Source organism: Protobothrops mucrosquamatus, unplaced genomic scaffold (assembly GCF_001527695.2).
Source record: "Protobothrops mucrosquamatus isolate PMUCROS unplaced genomic scaffold, P.Mucros_1.0 scaffold6, whole genome shotgun sequence".
NCBI lineage: Eukaryota > Metazoa > Chordata > Lepidosauria > Squamata > Viperidae > Protobothrops > Protobothrops mucrosquamatus.
This window is the reverse complement of record NW_015386393.1, coordinates 1,615,774-1,639,271: the sequence shown is the minus strand read 5'-3', so window position 1 is coordinate 1,639,271 and position 23,498 is coordinate 1,615,774. Positions and strand designations below refer to the sequence as shown.

At 40.5% G+C, this 23,498-nt stretch overlaps 1 protein-coding gene across 1 annotated transcript; it reads left to right on the top strand.

Moving 5' to 3' along the window:
• The first annotated feature begins 4,266 nt into the window (after positions 1–4,266).
• Positions 4,267–16,184, top strand: SLC35E1 (solute carrier family 35 member E1). Its single transcript, XM_015809976.1, has 6 exons — positions 4,267–4,675; positions 7,061–7,131; positions 7,391–7,528; positions 8,905–9,030; positions 13,196–13,441; positions 15,249–16,184. The coding sequence occupies exons 1-6, from the start codon at positions 4,267–4,269 to the stop codon at positions 15,486–15,488; spliced, it is 1,230 nt and encodes a 409-aa protein (XP_015665462.1). The 3' UTR covers positions 15,489–16,184.
• Positions 16,185–23,498: the final 7,314 nt, after the last annotated feature.

The following is a 23,498-nucleotide window of genomic DNA, read 5'->3' as shown; positions in this document are numbered from 1 at the left end:
CTAAGGCCAATTATACTTACAAGTAAAAGATTACCTGTATTTTAATTTGCAAAGCATTTTGCAATTGTCTATAAAAAGTGCTATATAATTTATTTAATATCATCTATATTTTAGATCTTCACTCTATTGTGTTCTCATCACCAATTACTAGAAATTGTGGCAGAGAAAGTTTTAGTCCAGTAATAGCTTGAGAGGCACAGCTTTTCCACTGCAATGTCAAAGCAAAGTGTGTCTTTAGATTTAAACTATTCTTGAGTATTTAATCACATAACTTCTTTAATTCGATGACAATCATGATGTGTATTATTGTTGCAAAATCTTTGACATTTTGTCAGGAGAAAAAGGGCAATTTATATATTCAGCCTTTGGCTAGCTAGTAAAATGTGATCAAGCAAATGTTGAACTTCAGCCCAAGAGATTTTTTAAAAAAAATATCCATCCATAAATTGAAGGCTCTCAGAAGGCTGAAATCTGTGCCTGGGGTTGCATTCTGTGTAACTCTTCTTGGTCTTAGGTTAGCATGATTGATGACAGGGTTTGTGGGAGTTGCAGTTCAATGCACCTGGAAGGGGATGTGTTGATCTGTTTTTGGATTAGTTGGACTTTGCTTTCTCAATGGATAGTTTTATTTGGGTAGGTCGGAAGCATATACAATATTAATTTTTTAAACTTTTCATGCTGTACCAAGTTCTAGACAATAAATATGCAGTCTATAAATAAAGCAGCAAGTGTTTCCCTAAACAGACATATTTCAGTGGGGTGTATATAGTTCTAGTTCATACAGTGAGATGTATTTTATCTTTTGCTAGGGAGGGGAATTTGTGACATTCAGGTACAATTCTCAGTATTCTGCAGCATTGACAGTTGACTGTGGCTGCTGAGAGTAATCTAGAGAGTCACTGCCTCCCTTTTCCTCAGGCAGATTTTTACTACTATCCTCTGTGCCTTCAAAGCTGGAATAGAACAGCCAGAAATCCAGTCTGACTTATTCTAGCCAATTTCACCTGTGAAGAGACTGAGGTTTTTGCAAGCAGTTATAGCCATGGAAAAGAAAGCTCTAGATCTCTGTCAAAACACTGCTTTCTTATTTCTTCCCCTTAGTTTCTGCATCAGTTTCTATGCAACAATCCAATGAATGAAGTTTTCCTGTCATTTTTTGATATTTTTCCCCAAAAATTAAGGTCATCTAATTAAAGCTACTAGAGTAGGAACAGAAAAACAAATATATGACCATGGGACCAGATAAGACCTTTTAACCTTTGCTGACTAGCACAACCTTTCCTCGGCATACAGTGTGCAATATTCCTGCTACCAGTAGCTCCATCATAATTGGGTGTGTTTGCACAAGATGCCTAACAGTCTAGCACTACCTGTGGGTTAGTAACTCACCCGGTAATCTGATTTCCAGATGATCAAACAAAGAAGGCTGGTATAATTATCCTGGGAGCAATGACCTGAGCTGGTATCTCAGCTATTTTTGTGGCTGTCAATGCCTGGTTTTTTAAAAATGTTGTTGTAAAAATTCCACAGTGGCCTGATCAGAATCAGAGTTAACAGGTGGTGTGAGAGAAAACTACTTCCGGTGCCCTCTCCCTGTAACCTCTTCTGTTTCCTATTTGACCCTCTCCCATATGCATGGGAGAGAAAGGAGAAGACAAGAGTGCTGGGGGAGACTCTTTTGTGGATGTTCTCATTTTCGTTTCAGACGCCAGAAGAAATAACCTTGTTAACCCTAACTTCAAAGTTTGAATGATAACTGTGAATCATGAATAGATAGAGCCTCACCCAGTGACTAATGTTGAATATGGAATGGATATTAAGGCTTTTTTCTTAAAACGATTTAGTTTCTAGGTTTGGTCATCACATTGAGGCCCACTGATGTGGTTTCCTAAGTAATGTGAATCTGTTCTTTGGATAGTTCTGATGTGGTATTTCCAACTCACAACCCTTGCATGGAGGTATCATCAGAATATTCTACTTCTCTTGGTCTATGATTTCTCAGTTTGCCGTTAGCTAATTTTAAATTTATTTTCTTTACATTCATGCTTAGCTTTTGTACATAGGCTGATTCAATTTTTTAGTAAGCCAGTGTGGCAAGTGCTGCTGGTGTTGGATTATGTTTGGAAAAATTAGGTTCTAATTCACTGGGAGACATGGGATAGAAGGAATGAAGGTTGTATACATTGTTTTATACTGGGCCATTGCTATTTTGTCAAGGTTTATATATATATATGCAAAAATAAATAAAACAATAAAACAATGGGAAAACAAGGCAAAAGAAATTTAAATAAAAAATAGAAATGTGTACAGTATGCTAAAAAAGAACTGACCTGAAGTCCCAAGGATAGCATCTGCATCATTTAAACTTTAAAAAAAAATAGGATGTTTCTCCAATAGCTATACCCAATTCACTGCAGCAAGAGAAAAATGGGCAATTTAGCAAAGTAAAATTAAGATTCAGAGGAAGGGGGTTAGCATGCAAAGAGAGACTTTCAGGACATCTTAGGGACTTAAGAATCTTCACCAAGGTATCGTTTGCAGGACTTTATCCCACTCCCCACTCTACTCCAGACAATATAGAAAAGGAGGGGCAAGCATGAGTTATAGGCTTATTGTAATTATGCTTTTAGGTTTGAGAACACTGTCAAACACTTAAAAGTGTAATTGAAATAATATTTTGAATTGTATTGGTATGGCAAATGCTTTTCTCAGGCCCAGTCTACTTTGACAGAAACGTGAAATATTGGTGTGCAAAACACTTGAAAATATTTTGACATCTAAATTGCCAATGTGAGTATTCTGATTTTGATACGAAGAATTTGGTTTGAGAATGGAACAAGACACTAAAGAAATTCTGAATTTTATTCTGCAGAATCCAGCAAACTTGGAATATTCCTTGTGAGGCCGTTTTATCCTGAGTTTAAAAACAGAATCACTTTTTTTGCTTTGTGCAAATTCTAGTGGAATCCTTGATACCAGATGTCTGTAATTTCATGTTTGGGACTTTTATTTTCTGAGATCTGCTTCAATGATTGTTGTGTACATTACTCGAGGATAAGCGATGCTTTGTTGGCTGTACAAGAGTAACCACCGGCAGCTACATACGCACCCAGCCTAATTAGAAATGATGCAGAGGTGAGCACTGTCAGCCCGTTACCTTTTCGTTTTAGAAATACTGTACTTTAGTTCCCAGAACGACCCCTGGCAGCAGCACTGAGACCGACGCTTTGTGATTGCATCTGTGCAGCGCCTGATGGTATGTAGAAATATAGTCCTCAACTTACAACCACAAATGGACACAAAATTTATGTTGCTAAGTGAGAAATTTGTTAAGTGAGTTTTGCCCCATTTTATGACTTTTCTTGCCACATTTGTTAAGTGAATCAGTGCAGTTGATAAATTAGTAACATGTTAAGGGAATCTGGTCTCCCCATTGAGTTGGCTTGTCAGAAGGCTGCAGCGGGATCACATACTCCAGCTGTCATAAATGTGAGTCAGTTGTCCAGCATCCGAATGTAAATCACGTGATCATGGAGATGCTGCAATGGTCATAAGTATAAAAAATGGCCATAAGTCACTTTTTTCAGTGTCTTTTTAACTTCGAACGGTCACTTGAGTGAACTGTTGTAGGTCGAGGACTACCGGTACGCAAGTGCAAATGAAAAATGGGCACTGTGGGGATCCGGACTTAGAAGAGATCGAACTTCTGCCCTCTCCGTACGTTATGCTAGGGCAGGGGTAGGCAACCGTGGCTCTTTTATGACTCGTGGACTTCAATTCCCAGAATTCCTGAGCCAGCATGGCTCAGCTTGGAAAACCTCTCTTTCCCCTCAGCATGGCTGGCTCAGGAATTCTGGGAGTTGAAGTCCACGAGTCATAAAAGAGCCAAGGTTGCCTACCCCTGGGCTGGGGAAAAACCGAGAGCCTAATTTTATCGGTGATAAAATCCCTAAAAAACGTTGGGCGCTACAGCAGCGTAGTCATTTCTCGCTCCGCCCCCCACCCGCCCCCCAAGTGCGCGAGCTTTCCCGCTCACCGCAAAGAAAGCCAAACGATCCCGCGCTTTCCCTGTTGCCAGGACCACCCGCTAAGGACTTCGCTTTTTCTGAAGTTGAACCTAGCCGTCTCCCCGGCTTCCGTCGCTATGGCACTCCGCTTCCGCCGGCTGTACGGAAGTGACGCGTCCGAGGGAAAAAAAAAAAAAAGGCAAAGCGGCTCCGGCCCGGCTGCGGAGGCACCGGCGCAGCTCTTCTCCCCAGCCCGAGGATGGTGTCGCCGCCGCCGCCGCCGCCGCCTCCCGGCCTCCTTCCCCCTCCCGTCCCCCCCTCGCCCGGCAGCCCCTCCGGCACGCCCCCCCGCGGATCCACGGGGCTGTTTCGGGTGCCTGCGCTCTGCCTGGCGTGGTACGCGCTGAGCGCTGGCGGGAACGTGGTGAATAAGGTGCTGCTGGGCACCTTCCCGCGGCCCGTGACGGTCTCGCTCTGCCACGTGCTGGGCCTGGTGGCGCTCCTGCCCCCTTTGTTGCGGGCCTGGCGCGTGCCCGCCGCCAGCCCTGCCCAGCTGCCGCCTCGCGCGTACCCGCGCCTCATCCTTCCGCTCGCTTTTGGCAAGTACTTGGCCTCCGTCTCGGCCCACGTCTCCCTTTGGCGCGTCCCGGTTTCCTACGCTCACACCGGTATGATGGGGCGCGAGGGGAAGGGAGGGAGGCTCTAGTCCAGGGGTAGGCAACCTTGGCTCTTTTATGACTCATGGACTTCAACTCCCAGAATTCCTGAGCCAGCATAGCTGGCTCGGGAATTCTGGGAGTTGAAGTCCATGAGTCATAAAAGAGCCAAGGTTGCCTACCCCTGGACTAGTCCGTATGCGGAGTGCTTTCAGATTTCCAAAAAAAAAAAAAAAAGTGTTGGGAGAGGGAGATGCACTTTACTTTTTTTTTTCCTTCCATGTTTTAGATATGAGGGATGGTGAAACTTTTGCCCGGGGATATGCTTTTATGGAAATAACGTTTTTTTTTTCTGGGCCTGGTGCTGAGAAAGAAGGAAGCACTTCTCCCATTTATTTATACTTTGCACATTGTTCAACTTAAGATAACATATGTAGGATTTCCTCTTATTTTCTCCACAGTAATAATCTTGTGGGGCATGTTGAACTGAGAGAAAGACTGGCCCCAAAGTAAACCAGTAAGCTTCTACGGCTAAGGGTTACTACTAGAAGCTGGGTGTCTTTGGTGCCAGTCCACACTCTTGACTACCACAGTAATCACAAGGTGTAGCAGTGCATTATGCTGTCTCCTCTTATCCCCACAACTGCCTTGTGAGGTAAGGTGGGTTAAGAGGTAATGATTGGCCCAATTTATTTTTTATTTATTTATTAAATTTATATACCGCCCTATCTCCCTTACGGGACTCAGGGCGGTGAACAGGCGATACTAAAAACCACGATAAATATACATAAGTTTCTGTTCTAAAATCAAATTAAATAACAGGCCTGTTCTAAAAACACCCCAATATTATCCAGTGAACATTTGTGACCAAGGATGAGTTGCAATCTTGATACAGGTAATCCTCGACTTACAACACAAATTAAGCTCAATTTTTTTGCTGCTTAGCGAGACAGCTAAGTGAATTTTGCCCCATTTTATGACCTTTCTTGCCACAGTTGTTAAATGAATCATTGCAATTGTTAAATTGGTAACACAATTGTTAAGCGAATCTAACTTCCCTATTGACTTTGCTTGCCAGAAGGTCGCAAAAAGTTACAACTGTACACTGCAACCATGACACTGCAACCGTTATAAATATGAACCAGTTGCAAGCGTCTGAATTTTGCCCACACGACCACGGCAATCGTAAGTGTGAAAAATGGTCATAAGTCCCTTTTTTCAGCACCTTTGTAACTTTGAAAGGTCATTAAACTGTTGTAAGTCAAAGACTACTTGTATTTCTCTCTTGTAATTCAGTGCTAAACTACTTTGGTTCACAAGTGGATTTGCAAAGAGTGGAAGGAGGGCTTCTCAGAGGTATCAGTGTTCATTAGATTGCTAGGGTGTCTCCATCTATGTGTAGAATGTTGGCAGAACTTCAAGAGAATTTCCTTATTTATATTGAGGAAGAAAAAACAAGCCTGGAGGGTATGGTATTGTTTTTTTTTTAAAAAGAGCTTTTACTGCCAATAATCTGGTTCAACCAGAATGCCTGATAGTTCTTACAGAGAGAAGCAAAGGCAAGGAAAACTGAGGGTTGGTGTGCTGATTAATAATGAAATCCAGTGAACCATCTTCATTTGAAGACCTTTTGCAGTATAAATAATGTGTGGGAGGAGTGAGGGGTATACAGGTAGTCCTTGACCTACAACAACAATTGAACCCCAAAATTTTGTTGCTAAGTGAAACATTTCTTAAGTGACTCACTTAAGACTCACTTAACCGTGTTACTAACAACTCCCCCACTGACTTTGCTTGTCAGAAGTTTCAAAAGGGGATCACATGATCCTGGGACACTGCAACCATCATGAATATGAGTCAATTGCCAAGCATCTGAATTTTGGTCACATGACTATGGGGACATTGCAATGATTATAAGTGTGAAAAACACTCATAAGTCACTTTTTCTGGTGCCGTTGTAACTTTGAATGGTCACTAAATGAACTGTTGTAAGTCGAGGACTACCTGTAATTCACACTGTAAGCTTCTTGTAGTTGTTATTTAATTCTTGTTTAATTGCATATTAAAAATTGCTGTGTTCATGCAAGATTTTTGTATCTTTTATTTTATTTAGAACAGCAGTCCTTATTTTTTTCAAAATAGCAGGAAGCTTAGTTAGTACGAAGTTTAGCTGTAAAGGAAGTAGTATGGGAGAAAGTATCAGGGAGTAGTGCCACAGCTTCACCATGGAAGCTTTTGCATATGTGAGTGACAGTTGAGCAGTTATTTATACTGCATTATACTGTGTTGAGTAATATCTGCATGCAATATATCAGTTTCTAAGTAGCTTTTATTTCACAGGTCTTGTTGCTGGTCTCTGTTCTCACTTTAATTCTGTGCCCTTCCTCCTCTTTCCAGTTAAAGCAACAATGCCTATTTGGGTTGTTCTCCTCTCAAGAATCATCATGAAGGAAAAGCAGACGACCAAGGTAAGACAAATAAGAGTAGTCAGAGGGGTGAAGTATTTGATGCTTCTCTGCAATTGTTCCATTGAAATGTTTATTTGGAAAAAGAAAACATTTGGAAAGAAAGTTTTGTGAGACTTGCATAAACTTTCTGCACCACCTGAACTTGGGAAACATGTAAGCTGTCCCAAATAAGTAAGCTGCCCAGAGTTGTCTTGAAGTGAGATGGGTGCAAACGAATTTAATAAATAAATAATAAGTAGATTTTTTTTTTTCCTGTCAGGTATATTTATCCCTCATCCCTATTATTGGTGGAGTCCTGCTGGCTACAATTACAGAACTCTCATTTGATACTTGGGGACTTATCAGTGCCCTGGCTGCAACTCTCTGCTTCTCACTTCAGAATATTTTCTCTAAGAAGGTACCCTGTGTTTATTTGTTTTAATGTATATTTTTGCACATTGATACACATTTGCAAATACACTCAATATTTCTGCACTAATGATCTTTGTAACAAACCTGCGATATATTCGCATTTCAAATTCATATTCTCTAATGCTGTCTAAATGATGATAATGGCGTAGAAACTCAGTAACTTCTTTGAGGTACACAAAGTCTAAGCTGCTATTGTTAACCAATTTATATATGGAAAACTGAAATGGAGCAAAATTCACTTAACAAATGTTTCACTTAGCAACAAAATTTTGGGGTTCAATTGTGGTTGTAAGTCAAGGACTACCTGTATACCCCTCACTCCTCCCACACATTATTTATACTGACAAAAGGTCTTCAAATGAAGATGGTTCACTGGATTTCATTATTAATCAGCACAACAACCCTCAGTTTTCCTTGCCTTTGCTTCTCTCTGTAAGAAATCACCCACACAAATCACCCAATTAGTTTGTAGTTAGATGCTAGTATTATCTAGATTGTTCAAATTTATTATTTTATTATTTGAACTGACTCAAATAAGATTTCATTTATACAGAATATAGAAAAACAGTTGGAAGGTGTCTTTTAGTCCAACCCCCTGCTCAAGCAGGAGATCCTATACCAGTGGTAGGCAACCTTGGCTCTTTTATGACTCGTGGACTTCACCTCCCAGGATTCCTGAGCCAGCATGCTGGCTCAGGAATTCTGGGAGTTGAAGTCCACGAGTCATAAAAGAGCCAAGGTTGCCTACCCCTGTCCTATACCATTCCGGAAAAATGTCTGTCCAATGTCTTCTTAAAAACCTCCAGTACTAGAGCACCCACAACTTCTGGAGGAAAGGTGTTCCACTGATTAATTGCTCTCACTGTCAGGAAATTTCTCCTTCGCTCTAGGCTGGGTCTCTCCTTGATTAGTTTGCATCCATTACTGTTTGTCCTATCCTCGGCTGTTTTGAAGATAGGTCGACCTGTTGCAACCCCTCAAATATTGGAAAACTGCTATCATGTCATCCCTCGTCCTTCTCCTTGTTAGACTAGACATCCCAGTTCCCACAACCATTCATCATATACTTTAGCCTCCAGTCCCTTTATCATCTTTGTTGCTCTTCTCTGCACTCTTTCTACAGTCTCAGCATTGCCCAACAGCTATGAAGGCTGGGAATTCTGAAAGCTGAGATGCAATTTATCTGTAGATCCATCAAATTAGAAAAATTGACTTAATCACTGCCATTGTGTTCAGTTGCACACAGGTAAAGAAATTGTGTGTTTGAGATACAGCAACTACATTTCGATTTACAGGAAGAAAAGCAACTAAAAGAAATGATTCTTGAAGAAGGAGCTCTTTCTGAATTCTTCGTTCTTACAGGTTTTAAGAGATTCACGAATACACCATCTCCGTCTGTTGAACATCCTTGGGTGCCATGCTGTGTTTTTCATGATCCCAACATGGGTGCTGGTTGATCTATCCTCATTCCTGGTAGAAAATGACATGGTAAGCGTTAACTAAGTCTGTAGAAAAAAGCCTTTGGCTTGAAGTATGCCCCTGGAGTCAAGAGGTTCCTATTGCTGGTGTTTCTATCATGTTTCCCATTGCAGCCCTCCCATATTTTTGTCTTAGCTGTTTAGAACCGTTGTTGAACCCAAATTTTGATCATTGTGAAGGACTTTGAGCATATTAGCAATAAAACCAAGAGAGCTCTAAAACTGAACTGACTGACGGGTTGATGGAATTATTGAAATTTGTAGACATTTTTTGAGCTTTTGTTCTTCAGTAGAGTTTGTAGTCTTCTGGTAGAAGAGAAGAAGGGTACTTAGAAGAGCTCAGCCAATCGTAGAAAATGAATAGTGTAGAGATGGAAAGATTCGGGATAATAATGTTTGTTTTTACCTAGATAACTTCTTCAGTTATTGAAATTTATACATGTGTTGTACCTTAGTTGCTATGTTCTTAAACAATCTAAAAATAAACAGGGAAATCTGCAGTTAAAAATAAGCCATTGCTGGGGGAAAGAGAGAAGGAAAGTGCAGTCCTATTGATGCTCCTGTAGCTTCCTTTTTGGTGGCTTTTGACCCTATTGGTCATGCCAATCTGTTAGAACTATTGAAAAAGCTGAAAATTAGAGGCCCTGTTTTCAGTAATTCTGCTCCATTCACTTCAAGATAGTTTTATGAGAGACTGTTGCTCAACCCGTGGGATTCTCCTGCAGATCATGCAAAGTTTGATAATATTTAATATTTGTGTGAGGCTGCTGGGAAGGATCATGTGCGGGGTGGAGCTAGTCACTGTCGGTATGCTGATGATACTCAGCTATACTTCTCCTTTCCTGCGAGCTCAGGGTTGGATGTCTCACGAGCTTCTGCAAGTCTCCAGGATGTAAAGGACTGAATGTGGGAGAACAAGGTGAAGCTGAAACCAATCAAGATGGAGTTGTTGCTGATCCAGGGGCTGAACTTCAAGATTCAGGAGATGAGCCTATGTTGGATGGGGTTGTATTCTCCCTGAAGGTCCAGGTTCACAGTCTGGGGGTCCTTCCTGAATCTGGCATGGACAGGACATCAATGGCAATGGGGCCTTTTATCAGCTTATTTGAACAACAAATTGGGCCTCTTTCTGGAAATGGAGACCTGGTATTGGTGATCCAGATGCTGGTAACCGCAAAGGCTATTGCAGTTTATGTACTAAGGGAAGCCCTTGGAGAGTATGGAAATTGCAACTGCTCAAAATGTGGCTACGAAGGTGTTGCCATATCAACACTGTGCTGAAACATTTGCACTGATTCCCAATCGCTTTCTAAATCAGTTATAGGCACTCACCGTATTATAGCTTTATGCAGCTTTTGATTGATTATGTGCCATGAAGTCGTTGTTGATTTTTAAGCGACTGCAAAAATAGATTTTTTTTTCATAATAGCTTGGGTAATTAACTAGGCACTTTTGCAGACCCTGCCAAAGGCATGGACAGTATAACACAAATAATTAAATCTTTTTTGTGGCAATTGTTGCTGGAGTTGAGGGAGGTGTCTTATTATTGTGTTTTACCAGGGAGCTCAAAATGTATTTTTTGTTCATGCTTTTTGAGTTTTCACCTTTTACGGATTTTATCAATGTATTTAACTTTGGTCAAATGACAGGCTAGCCTGTCTCAAATGGATTGCTGAAATTGAAGCACTGGTGAACTCTTCGAGGAAAGAAAGATCTAAATCTTAAGTAATTCCTTACCAAAATTATATTATTTTAAATTTGTCAGTAATTTCTACTTTTTTTAGCAAATAGGTGCCCACTAAGATAACTGCTGTGTTGGATAGTATAGTCACCTAGCGGTGGGTGGCCATAAGTAAATAAACAGTACCCAATGCAGCTAGAAAGAATTATTGACTATGGTATCAGAATAGTGCCATGTTTCCTATTCCAGTTTAGAAATTCCGGCTACCCTTGCAAGATCTTGATAACTATTTCATCCTTTAAAGTACTTTAGAGTCTACTTATTTATTTGCACTTAGAATTTCAGCTGCATCTGGTGAATTATGCGCAGTATGCTAACAGATTAAGTAATTCTAAAAGAACTAGTTATTCAATAATAAAACTATATCTTTTTTCAACTTTTTTTGAAAGCTGGCTGGCCTTATTTCTCTGATATTAATAGCAGAGAATACTGTCCTTGATTAATGACAGTAATTGGGATCAGAATTTCTGTTGCTAAGCAACATGGCTATAAAGTGTAATGTCACATGACTGCTGCTTAGTAACAGAAATTCTGGCAGTCCCAGTTACAGTCATTAAGTGAATCATCACAGGTTATTAAGTGAGATCTTCACATGGTCACCTTTTGTGACCCCTTGCTGGCTTCCTGATTGACCTGGTAGGAAGCCAGGAAAATAGATTGCAAATGGTGATCAGGTGACCCTGGGGATGCGGCAGCTGATGTAAATATAAAGACTGTTCATAACTATTACTTGTTCGGCACCATCATAACTTTGGTCCCTGAACAACTGGTCATTAAACAAGTAACAGAGTAACCAAGCAAGATTTCAGTCTATTATAGAAAAAGGTGTATTTAATTTGTTCTAATCATATGAAAGCAAACCTTTCCCACAAGACTGTTTTAGTTTAATAGACCAACTTTCAAACTGATGACTCAATTGTCATGGCTTTTTTATTTATGCTCTTACTAAGAGATAATTTATGAATAAAATGCTAAAAAATAGAGGACATTTATATCTAAGGAAATAATAATAATAATAATAATAATAATAATAATAATAATAATAATAATAATAATAATAATATAAGAAGGAGAAGTTGGAAGGGACCTTGGAGCTCATCTAGTCCAACCCCCTGCTCAGGCAGGAAACCCTATACCATTTCAGACAAATGGCTGTCCAGTCTCTTAAAAACTTCCAGTGTTGGAGCATTCACCGCTTCTGGAGGCAGGTTGTTCCACTGGTTAATTGCTCTAACTGTCAGGAAGTTTCTCCTTAGTTCTAGGTTGCTTCTCCCTTTGGTTAGTTTCCATCCGTTGCTTCTTGTCCTGCCTTCCGGCACTTTGGAAAATAGCTTAACTCCCTCTTCTTTGTGGCAGCCCCTGAGATATTGGAACACTGCTATCATGTCCCCCCTCGTCCTTCTCTTCGTTAAACTAGACGTACTCAATTCCAGCAATCGTTTATATCTAAGGATATTATTAGTACTGATTTTTTTCATTTGACATTAAATTAATTATAGTGTATATAATTATAGTGTATATAAAAATAGTTTTATGTCAACATTTGGTGAACTATACAGTGACTTGGATTCAGAGGCAAAAAGATGCTTTAAAAACATGATTACTGGGAAAAATTATGTTTTATTTAAGGAGTTGCAGATGGGTACATCATGTAAATGCCTACTCTAAAATAGATTTATGCCCTTGAAACCAAAGCATATTATGCTTTAATGTTCATTATATAAGCTCCTACTGCTCAAGTTCAGATTTTTTTTAAAAAAATGCTTTATGGGGAAAGTATTTGGATTTGTTATTACTCATATGTACTGCTTTTAAAATGGCATTGTTTGTTATTCTAATTATTTTCTTTGCTGCTTTCAATTTCATACTCCTGTACTATATTGGAAGAAATATAAAAAAAATTTTTTGGGGGGGGGGAACATTTAAGTCTTCAAAATAAAATTCACAGCCAATCCATGCTGCTATTAAATTCTAGAATCCTAATATTTAGATATAATTATGCAATAATGTTATATTTGTTTAAATGCTGTAAGTTTTGTAATATTTTATTGCTTACAGCCATTTAGGATTAAATATTTAAAAAGTATCTTCATAAACTACTGAATTTAGATTGCACCTTTATTTTGTTTTAAACAAGGAATATAAGAAGCATGTTTCATATACATATATACATACCTACATACATATATACACACACACACATACATACATATATATATATATATACATACATATATATATACACACACACACATACTTTCAATTTATAAAACTTGATTTTCTAAAAGCAGTGTTTGGAATTGAAAGCTAGGAATCCTTGGGCTTAATTAGAGAAAAATTAAGTTACACTCAACCAATTATTACAATCAATGTGTTGTAGCTGCTTCTGTTCCTTTTAAGTGAGCTGATGTCTCACACACTGTTTCTCCCACAGAGTTCAATGGCCCATTGGCCATGGACCATGCTTCTCTTGGCCATCAGTGGCTTCTGCAATTTTGCCCAGAATGTCATCGCCTTCAGCATCCTGAACCTTATCAGCCCTCTGAGTTATTCTGTTGCAAATGCCACAAAAAGGATCACGGTCATTAGTGTCTCCCTGATCATGCTTCGCAACCCTGTCACCAGCACCAATGTTCTGGGCATGATGACTGCTATCCTGGGAGTGTTTTTGTACAACAAGGTATGTAGCCAGTGGAAAATCTGCCTTTGACCCCAGGCCAAACAGTGAATGAAAAATGAATATAGTTGAAGCATTCTCTGAGCTCTGATTGGAACTCGGGCTGGAATTCAACCATACCTGAGATTTAACTTTTTAAATGGTGGGACTAGCTCAGGATTCATTTTCTGTTTCTTCAAAATGAACAAAATGAGTTTTAGTTAACTTTTGAGTTGCATTAATGACTTAAGAAAGGGGTATATGTCTGTGGATTCTTATCTCCTGATTTCTCAAGTAGTATTCTGTGAATGAAGCTCTAGTTTAAGTTTTGGTTGTATGAGGCTACAGAGCCACAAGTGGTCCATAGTTCTCTGTTTTTTGTAGCTCCTCAACATAGGGAGTCCTTAGCATTCTCTGAGCTGGGTTATTTTCTTGCAGATGTTTCATTACCTAACTAGGTGACATCATCACTGAGAATGTTTATCTAGTTTGGTAATGAAATGTTTGCAAGAAAACAACCAAGCTCAGAGAGCAGCAAAGACTCCACAATTCAGTCTTGAGCTACAAATATTCTCTTCTATCGGTTCTCAACATTGTCAAATCTCAATGGAGCAAAATCAACAAGATGGTTCTCCACAGTTTTGAGATAGAAAACTAAACAGTGTATGCATTAAACTTTTAAGAAGAAAACAAAGACAAAGTTAATTCTGACAAATGTTTTAAAGACAAACCAAATGTTAGGTTGATACCTCACAAGCTACAGTATAAATATCTAACAATTTAAATATAAAAATTACTACAAGACTAGCTATTGTTACAAAAGATGAGTAGGATAAAATGATCAAATGAAACAGAGTTCCCCAGTCCTGAGAGCAAAAATGGCCTTTAACAGTCCATGAATGAATGGTTCTCCCCTCTTATTTAAGGGTGGTATTTGAATTTAATGTGAAGGAGGTGATATGTTGTTTCAAAATATTGCAAAGAAACTTTGGCACTGTATAAGCTAGATATGCTTTGAGGGCTTCCTTAGTGGCCTGTAATCTTAGCAGTCCACCACATTAAAACAACTCAGTTAATATAACTGAAGTTATAGTTCGGTACCCACAGAAAAATGCAAATAACTGCTTTCCTCTCAAAATTGACAAAAGAAAAAAAAATCCTATCTCTCTCTGGATATGATATGGTCACACCCACTTTGCTTCTCTGATCCCATCTAGCCAAAGTGGAATCAGTCTAGCTCATTCTCTTACAGCAGACATGTCAAACTCGCAATGTCATGTGACGTCGTGAGATGAATCGGGACAGTTTTGCCATCACCGGCAATGGGGTAGGCGCGGCTTCCGGATGACGCATCTGGCCCATGGGCCGGCAGTTTGACACCCCTGTCTTACGGGAATATTGACGAGATCAGTTTATGATGTAATAGTGGGGAGGGGCTTCATTTGAGACTCTACAGGTCAAATGAACTGACCAATCAGGCTAGAGCTTATGTCTTGCCCTGTTAGGACTTCTTGTTTGCTCCAAGACTCCAAAGGCAATACTTCCATGTCGCTCCTCAGACATAGCTCCTTCCTTTTGCAAAGATGGAAGCCCACCATATTGTCCACCATATGGACTCCTTATTCAATCCTCTTCATTCTGAAGTGAATTCCTAATCCTATCAATCAACAATGGGAGCAGTTAGTGCTTTCTCATTAATAAATGGAAAGAGCAATTTAATAGTTTCTCATTTAATATTTCTCAAGATAGTTAATGGGTGCCTTGTCTTTAGGCTGTTTGTACTTTATTAGATATGCTGATTTCTGAGGCTGATAGTGTAATTTTCTTACAGACCAAATATGATGCAAACCAGGAAGCAAAAAAGCAGCTCCTTCCTATCACGACTGGAGATCTAACAAACCTGGATCGGCGCTGGAGTACCCCGGAAAAGTCTCAGAATGGACTTGCCTCCTTTGCACATCAGGGAGATTTCCAGTATGGTAGCAGCAGAGGCAATGTCCCCGTGGATCACTTCCAGTATTCCCGGCAGAACTATCCAACATTGTATAGCTCCAGTCGCTATGATATTTAGCAAGGGCTTATTCATTGCTAAACAATGTGAACTGTTCACATGGAGTTTTCCCCTTCCACTTGTGTGAACTATTTAGTCTCAAGGAATAGCCGGGGTCTGTGCATATGTCCCATGGAGGGATAAATGCTATAGAAGAGGGTACTGCATGCCAAGCAATACTTGCTAGTGGAAGAAACCACTGGGGTGGGTTTCATCAGGTAACATTTGGCCATGCAAAAGCCCCAGTCTGTACCCCGAGTCTCTGTGATCGCCAGATGCCCTTGAACAGGTTGGTTGTCCATGGTAGCACAAACGTGGCCAGTTTTTTCCTTTCACTCCTGGTTTTACATCTTTTTGAATTGCATTCTGCCTTACTTTGCCATTAATTTACAGTTATTTTCAAAGTGTAACAAAAACAACTCTTTTTCTCGGTCCCTCTTTTTTGTGGAAGAGAAAGTTTGTTGTATTCTGTAGTGAGAGTAGCTTAGCTGCTCATCTGCTGCCTTTGTTTGCAGCATTACGAGGGGGATTGCCAAAAATGAAGAAGAAGGGGGAATCAGTTTCCAGTCTCTGGAGAAAGAATGAATGAATTTATTCTAAAAAAATAATAATCATGTAATAGCAGGAGTTTGCTGCTAGCACTGTGTAGCAAATATAGATCTGAAATCCTCCCTCTCCCGCTTCTGTTTTAATCATGGTCTCAAAGCCTTTTTTGTTTGTTTTTTTTCCCCCTCATACAAAAAGGTGAAGCAAAGAGATCTGTATAGCATACAATTTGCTCCATAGGGCAAAGCTTCTTAGTAGTATCATGCAGCTTCAGGAATTATTTCCTGAAGGCTCTGCTCTCCTAGTTTACAAGGATCATTTAAAAAAAAAAACCACGATGGGTATTGGTCTATCCTGATGTCAGATTTGGGCATAATTTGTGTATATTGTGCTGAATTGTTTATGTTGTCTCTTTGTAATAATCTTTATACTTTCTTTCCTGCTGTGGATGACATTTGCTTTTTGCCTCAAGAATTGGAGCAACATGCTCTTTCTCTTGCACTATGATTAGCTGAGATCTTCAGCAAAAGTCTGTGATATGTCCACTATGCTCTTGTGAGTTTGTAATCATGTTTCTGGGTTGCCCAGGTAAGACAGAGGCCCTTAGTTTATACAAAAAAGCAAGTCTTAGACAGGAGCCAAATACCTCGCCCAGTTTTTTTTTTTTAATTTGACTGGACCCTGCTGATGGTAGGAAGGCAAAATATGCACATCATTTTAGGGTGTCCATTTGGTTTTCTTAAAACTGCTCTCTCCTTGAGCAAAGGGAAGCTAAAGAGATGTAAGTTCTCTAACCTGGATGTGGAAAAGAAAATGCAGCTCTGGATGAAAGGAAGCCACCCATGCTATATGCAATTGGAAAAGAAGATTTGCATCCTGTAATAAAACCCCTCATGAAGGCTGCAATACGGGGAGTTGCAGGGGCTAGTAAGGGTGAGTTACTCTGCCCTTGATCTGTTCCCAAAGGATTTCACAAGGTCTGGAATGATTATACCAAGAGGGCACTATTTTCCTTCCAAGCTATTTAGGCTTCATCTCTTCTGCCTTCTCCAGGTCCCTCTCTTTTCATAATACTAAAGCAGTGAAAACAGATGGGAAACGGAAGAAAGTGGGCACAAACTTTTCTCTTTTTTAAGATACGTGCTGTAGAAGAACAAAACAATGAAACTTGGACTTACATGAGCATGCCTGGCCACTAAATAGAAACAAAATGAAAATTATTTCTATACAATTTGAATAGGAAACCAGGTCAAAATGGGGGAAGATAGATTTATAAAACAAAAATAGCTATTTCATTTTTGAGAAGGACATAGGATCCCAAAATTTAAAAGTGGATGTAATTCTTACATGTGTGAACTAGCTTCCATGCCAAAAGTCTGTTTGTCCAGAGAAAGTATACTTTGTGGGTTTTTTTTATAAATGTACGATAAAAGAATAAAGATTTGAGATCTCATTCAGTGTAGGACCAGTTAAGAGCAGGTTCCTATGTTACAATAGTTCACTTGGGAACATAAAGTGCCAATTGTCTAGTCTATTTGCCTTTTTCTAGTATCGATTAAACATTCCAGTCTCATTGATGGTGTAACAATGCAAAGCTGATAATAATTTTGATTTTTAAGAGGCTTGCTGAGACATAGGTGATTGAATGAACTAGGAATGTCCAAAATACAATATAAAGCAGTAAGAGCCAGTAAGTTATAGCATGTCACATGTCGTCCCTTTGTATCCTTTCACACTGTCAGGTTAGACAGAGATTTATTTTCTCCGAAGCAGTGAGAGACATTGGGAATCTTGTCTTAGTAACAGGGTATTGGTTGTAACTGGTGCAGTCCTAATGAAATATTTTAGTTTTGAGTAGTTGTAGCCCAATTAGAGCCAAGAGCAGTGTGAGGCATGACTTTGCCCTACATGTGATGAGAGCACATACATTAGACTCTAAAAAAAAAAAATTCCAGCGAATTTCACATATATGTGAAATTCAATATTTGGATTATTACATTTACTTTGGGCTTGCTTGGTATACTAATTTTAGGTGTACCATCTGTTCTCATACTTGTCTTGGGAGAAGGTGACTGGTAGGATAACAGTGCATGTATGTATGTATGCTCGGGGAGGGGTGCACGTGCACTTGTATATATGTAATTGGAAATCCTAGTGTGTACTTGGCTTTGAGTGTTGTAAAATTTCTCTAATTCTCTAAAGCAAAACAGTCAACTAGAACAAAGAGCTAGCTTGTAAAAGTTGTAAGGATTAGATCTCAGATTCAACAAGCAACTTATTTTTGTAAATAAGTAAAATCTTGTCTCTTACTAAAAGGGACATTTTTGGTGCTTGGAAAATTCATGCTAAGGGCTATTTACATATGCCCTCGCCTTTTTTTGTTTTTTAATGCACATCCCTGGATAGCCAAATTAAAGCCTTGGATGACGGCTTCTGATACCTGCAGAAGTCAAAGTGGATTGACAAGATTTGTAAATACCAAAGTATACTAGAAAGTAGCGATGTGCAGGATATGCCAGGCTCCCTCAGTCTGGTGTTAGGTGTTACTTCACATCAATCCCAGCCAATATGGCCAAATTCAATGATAACTAGAAATTATGAGAAATGAAACAGACAGATTGGAGAAAGCTATGCTACAGAGTTCAAGAATATTTGAATATAGTAAAGGATAAATTCCTTAAAACTTTTGAAGACTCTTCCTTTTCAATTACTTTTAGAACCGTAATGCAAAGAGTTACTAGGAGCATGAAGAAAACAAAAGAACTAGAGCAGAGTCAACACATCCTGGAAATGCCCTTTAATATCTTGTTAGAGTATCTTTGCTGAAACCTTTGTATGAACACAAATGTTATTTTCAAACTGTATATTAGGCAGCATGGCAAGTTGGTTGCTGATTTCTGTGTCTTAAAACATTTTTTTTCTAAGCCTCCCGTGCCCTTTTCAAAAAGTTAAGTCATTTATGAATTGGGGCAGCTTGGGAAAGGGCTCATGGAACCCCCCCACCCCCCCGAGCCAGCTTCAGCTTTTGAATCTGAATAATTTGTAAGTCTGTTCTTTTCAAACTGGCAAGATAGACCTGCCTGTTTCCAAATAAATGTTTAGGATTGTGTAGTCAGTCACTTGCCTCTCAGAGGGACAGTCTCAATTATCTGTAAATGGCATTGACAATGTCTGAAAAAGGAATATTTAATTGAGTTGATAGGTGTGGATGTATATATTATAAATAAATGCAGTCACTCCTGTCCTAAGTAAGGTGAACTTTTTTCAGGTTTTATTTGTAGTGTACAGGAACCATGATTTTTTTAGTCTGCACATTTAAAAATTGGATAAAACTAAATGTGTTTTAATTATGCTTTTTAAATATTGAATATGTAAATAAAGCTGAATTCTGCAAAGTTGAAACTTTCTTGATTGGATTTATGTTGAAAATAACAGTGTTTTTTCTAAAGGTTACAGGCAACATCTTTCTCCTATCCACCAGTACCACGGCATGTGTGCCAGGCAGAATTCCCATCATTAAAAATCCTGAATTGTATTAAACTTGCCTTTTAACTCATGGGTCTTCATTCTTTCTGAAGCCACGATGCCTGGCTTCTTCAGATCTTCCTATCATTACAGATTTTAATATATGCCACAAGTTTATGCATTATTGTGATAAAAAAATGATAAACATTTGTTCAGTGTCTAGCCTGCTTTTTCTCTACTTCATAAGAGTTCACATGAAAATCTCTATTTTCATTCTCACAAGAGCAACCTGTGAATTAAGTTGGACTGACAGACGGTGACTAGCCCAGAATTACTCCCAGTGAGCTTCTATGGCTGTGAATTCAGTCTCCCTGCACCGTAATCAGTACAATGCACTGCCTTTTGTTATCACCGATTTTACCACTTCCTTCTAAGCTGCATTGAACCCCACTATTAAAACAGCCCTTATTTTGAGATCTGTTTCCTTTGGCAGAAGTCAGTCCTTTTTATGAAGACTTGGAAAAATAGTTTGCTTTTAAAGGAAGTAAAGCAATAGTTCTGCTAGCACTGTAAAAAACTAACATGATTTCCTAACATAGTGTATCTATTCCATACCTGAATACAAGTAGTTCTCAACTATAACCACAATTGAGCCCGCATTTTTGTTGTTAAGCAAGATAGTTAAGTGAATTTTGCCCCAATTTATAACCTTTCATACCACAGTTGTTAAGTGAATCCCTGCAGTTATTAAGATAGTAACACGGTTGTTGAATGAATCTGGTTTCTCCATTAACTTTGCTTGTCAGAAGATCACAAAAGTTGATAACATGATCCTGGGACGCTGCAACTATCATAAATGAGTCAGTTGCCAAGCATCTGAATTTTAATCATGTCATAGGGATGCAGCAATACTTGTAAGTATGAAAAACAGTCATAAGTCACTTCAGTGCCGTTGTAACTTCAAACTTTCATTAAATGAACTGCTGTAAGTCGGAGACTAACTGTAGTCACCTTTTCTCCCCTGTATATTCCCTTTGCAAATCCACATTCATTCTTCAGTTTGGGTACATCAGTCATTCCATGGTGGCACAATGGTTAGAATGCAGTATTGCAGCCCTCTGCCAAGAGTTCGATTCTGACCAGTTCAAGATTGATTCAGACTTCCATCCTTCTGAGGTCAGTAAAATGAGGACCCAGATTGTTTGGGGGCAACATGCTGACTCTGTAAACCACTTAGAGAGCTTTAAAGCGTTATGAAGCAGTATGTAACTCTTAAGTGCTATTGCTATTCCCCTTGCCTGCTACTTGAAGTTACCGGCATCTTTTGTTCTCTTGTTAAAAATAAGTTGTCCTATTCAGTGTGTTTGTGTCTTCAGAGGGTAGGAAAGGGCAGGACAACGCTGGTTTTGAGGGAGAGGTCATCTGGGGTGGGAGCCAAACTTAATACAACATTAAATAGAAGAATAGTGACAACAGCAGGCTTTCCCATCAAGGCCTGTTGGTTGTGTAAACCACTTGAAAGCTTTCCTGACCATTGTTGGCCTCCATCTACAAATAGTCCTTCTGAGAGCAAGAATGCACATTTGGCTAGGTGATTATGAAAGAAAAAACAAGGATGCTTACAGAGACTTCTTCCTGATCTTGTTACTGCAGTCATGATAACAAAGTGCTAATTGTATCCCACCAGTCCATAATCCAAACCTCCACTTAAAAAAAACACTTAGGTGCAAAGATATTGCCAAAATGTAACTTTTTAATGTGACAGAAAATTAACTGTGTTTTCTTGGCTCTGAGCGAAACGAGCGGTTTCCAAATTTTACAATGTGCAGATAAGATTCTCTTTTCCTGGTTACCTCTACTGGACCCACCAGAGCAGGGAGGCAGGGAATGTTGCAGGTGCCCTCTCCTAAGAAGGTCCATCTGGTGGGACCCAAAATAAGTGCCTTCGTGGTGCTTCCCTCCCTTGGGAATATCATACCTGTGGAGAGTAGATTGGCCCCTATTTTGACACTCTTTCCCAAGAGCCTTGAAGACCTGGTTTTGCCAATGGCAAAGCGTAATTGGGTTATTTTCCTCCAATGGGATTTTACCATGTATTTTACCAGGAAACATACAAAGGACAGCCTAGAAAGGTCAGTGCCCTCCTAACCAATCCGAAGCACTCCGAATTGATTGGCGATGTCCATTTTGCATAACGAGTTCATGGTGACCTAACCCTAACCCTAAGAGGAATGTTCCTCCAATGGGATTTTCCCATGTATTTTACCAGGAAACAGGACATCCAAGAAACGTCAGTGCCCTCCTAACCATTCCGAAGCATCCCGAGTTTGTTGGCGATGTCCATTTTGCTCTAAGAGTTCATGTTGACCTAACCGTAATGCTAAGTGGAATTTTCCTCCAATGGGATTTTCCCATGTATTTTTACCAGGAAACATAGATAGGGCAGACTAGAAAAGTCAGTGTCCTCCTAACCCAGTGGTTCTCAACCTTAATGCCGCGACCCCCAACCGGTCATAAGTCGGGACTAAACCGGTCGTAAGTCGAGGACTAAACCGGTCGTAGGTCGAGGACTAAACCGGTCGTAAGTTGAGGACTACCCAACCGGTCGTAAGTCGAGGACTTTCCCTGCCCGGGAGCGCCGCACATGCGTGGTTCCGCCCCCTGCGCCGGCCGAGGCGTAGCTGGCAAGCCGCAGAGACGGAGCAGGCCGACCACCAGCTGGCCCAGCTCAAGGGAGGTAAGGCACCCGCCGGAAAAGGGGAAAAAAAAATGGCGGACAGCCTTGCTTGGCGACCCCCGTGAAATGGTCGATCGACCCCAAATGGGGTCGCGACCCATAGGTTGAGAACCGCTGTCCTAACCATACCCAAGCACACTGACTTACTTGGCGATGTCCACTAACTAAAGGGATTTCCGCCAACGTCTCTAGGCCAGTGTTTCTCAACCTTGACAATTTTAAGGCATGTGGACTTCAACTCCCAGAATTCCACAGCCAGCATTGCTGGCTGTGGAATTCTGGGAGTTGAAGTCCACATGCCTTAAAATTGTCAAGGTTGAGAAACACTGAGTCTAGGCGGACGTGAAAACAACGGGGCGGAAGAAAGTCGCAGTATTTGACCACCCTGTTAAAAATGCACACTGCTCTCGCTTCAGCGCCCCGCGCGAGGCGTCCTACCTGCCGCTTTCTATGAACGAAGCGGCGATCTTCGCGCTCAATCGCAAGCCACTAATTGGCTGGCCAAGACCGCCAATGTTCGCCGCGGGGCCGATCCACGAGGAAAAAAGGCTACTCCGCCCTCGACGCCGGGGGGGGAGGAGGAGTTAGAATCTCCATGGCGACGAAGCCGTCAAGAGCGACCTCGAGCGAAGGAGGAAGCGATGTCGCAAGCGGGGCTCCTTTTACGATAGAGGAGCGCTCGGCGGCTGGCGGGGCCTAGTGTGACCGAAGGCGCTCTCGAGTGGCTGTCCTCCTTTTCTTTTGCCGCCATGGAGATGCCGCCCCCGCCCCTGCCGCCCCCGCCCGAAGGTGAGCTTATATGACAACTCGGAGGGTGGTGGGGCACAACTTGGGTGTGGGTGTGTGTGTGTGATAAGAAGGACAGATTCGACGATCCCCCAAACCTGGCCTGATAAGTGGGGAGGATGCTTCGTAAGAAACGTGATGCCTTTTGGTTGGTTGTAGAGACCAATCTTAGGGTTAGGCACTCCGCACATGCTCAGGGGCCTCCAGGCTTCCGTCCGGATAATAGAAATGACGGTGCCTGACCAGGCCAGGAGGGATCCACAACTGAAAATAGGGGAGAAACAGTGTTTAACGTAAGCCACATTCACCTTAGGGCCGCGCCCCCTTAACCCTTTCCCGCAGCTTTCAAAAACCAGTAACTTCCTGGGTTATGTCCATCCGCACACGAGGCAGCTCTGGCAGGATTGGCAGATGCCAGGTGGAGTTACGGAACTGGCCTGCTTAAGCGGAATATAAGAATAGTTCAGCATTTCTGTACCAGCTGTTCAGCTGTTGTT

Coding starts and splice junctions, on each gene's coding strand:
- SLC35E1 (XM_015809976.1), top strand. CDS start 4,267: ATGGTGTCGCCGCCGCCGCCGCCGCCGCCTCCCGGCCTCCTTCCCCCT. Junction 4,676..7,060: donor GGTTTCCTACGCTCACACCG/GTATGATGGGGC, acceptor TCCTCTTTCCAG/TTAAAGCAACAATGCCTATT. Junction 7,132..7,390: donor AGGAAAAGCAGACGACCAAG/GTAAGACAAATA, acceptor TTTTCCTGTCAG/GTATATTTATCCCTCATCCC.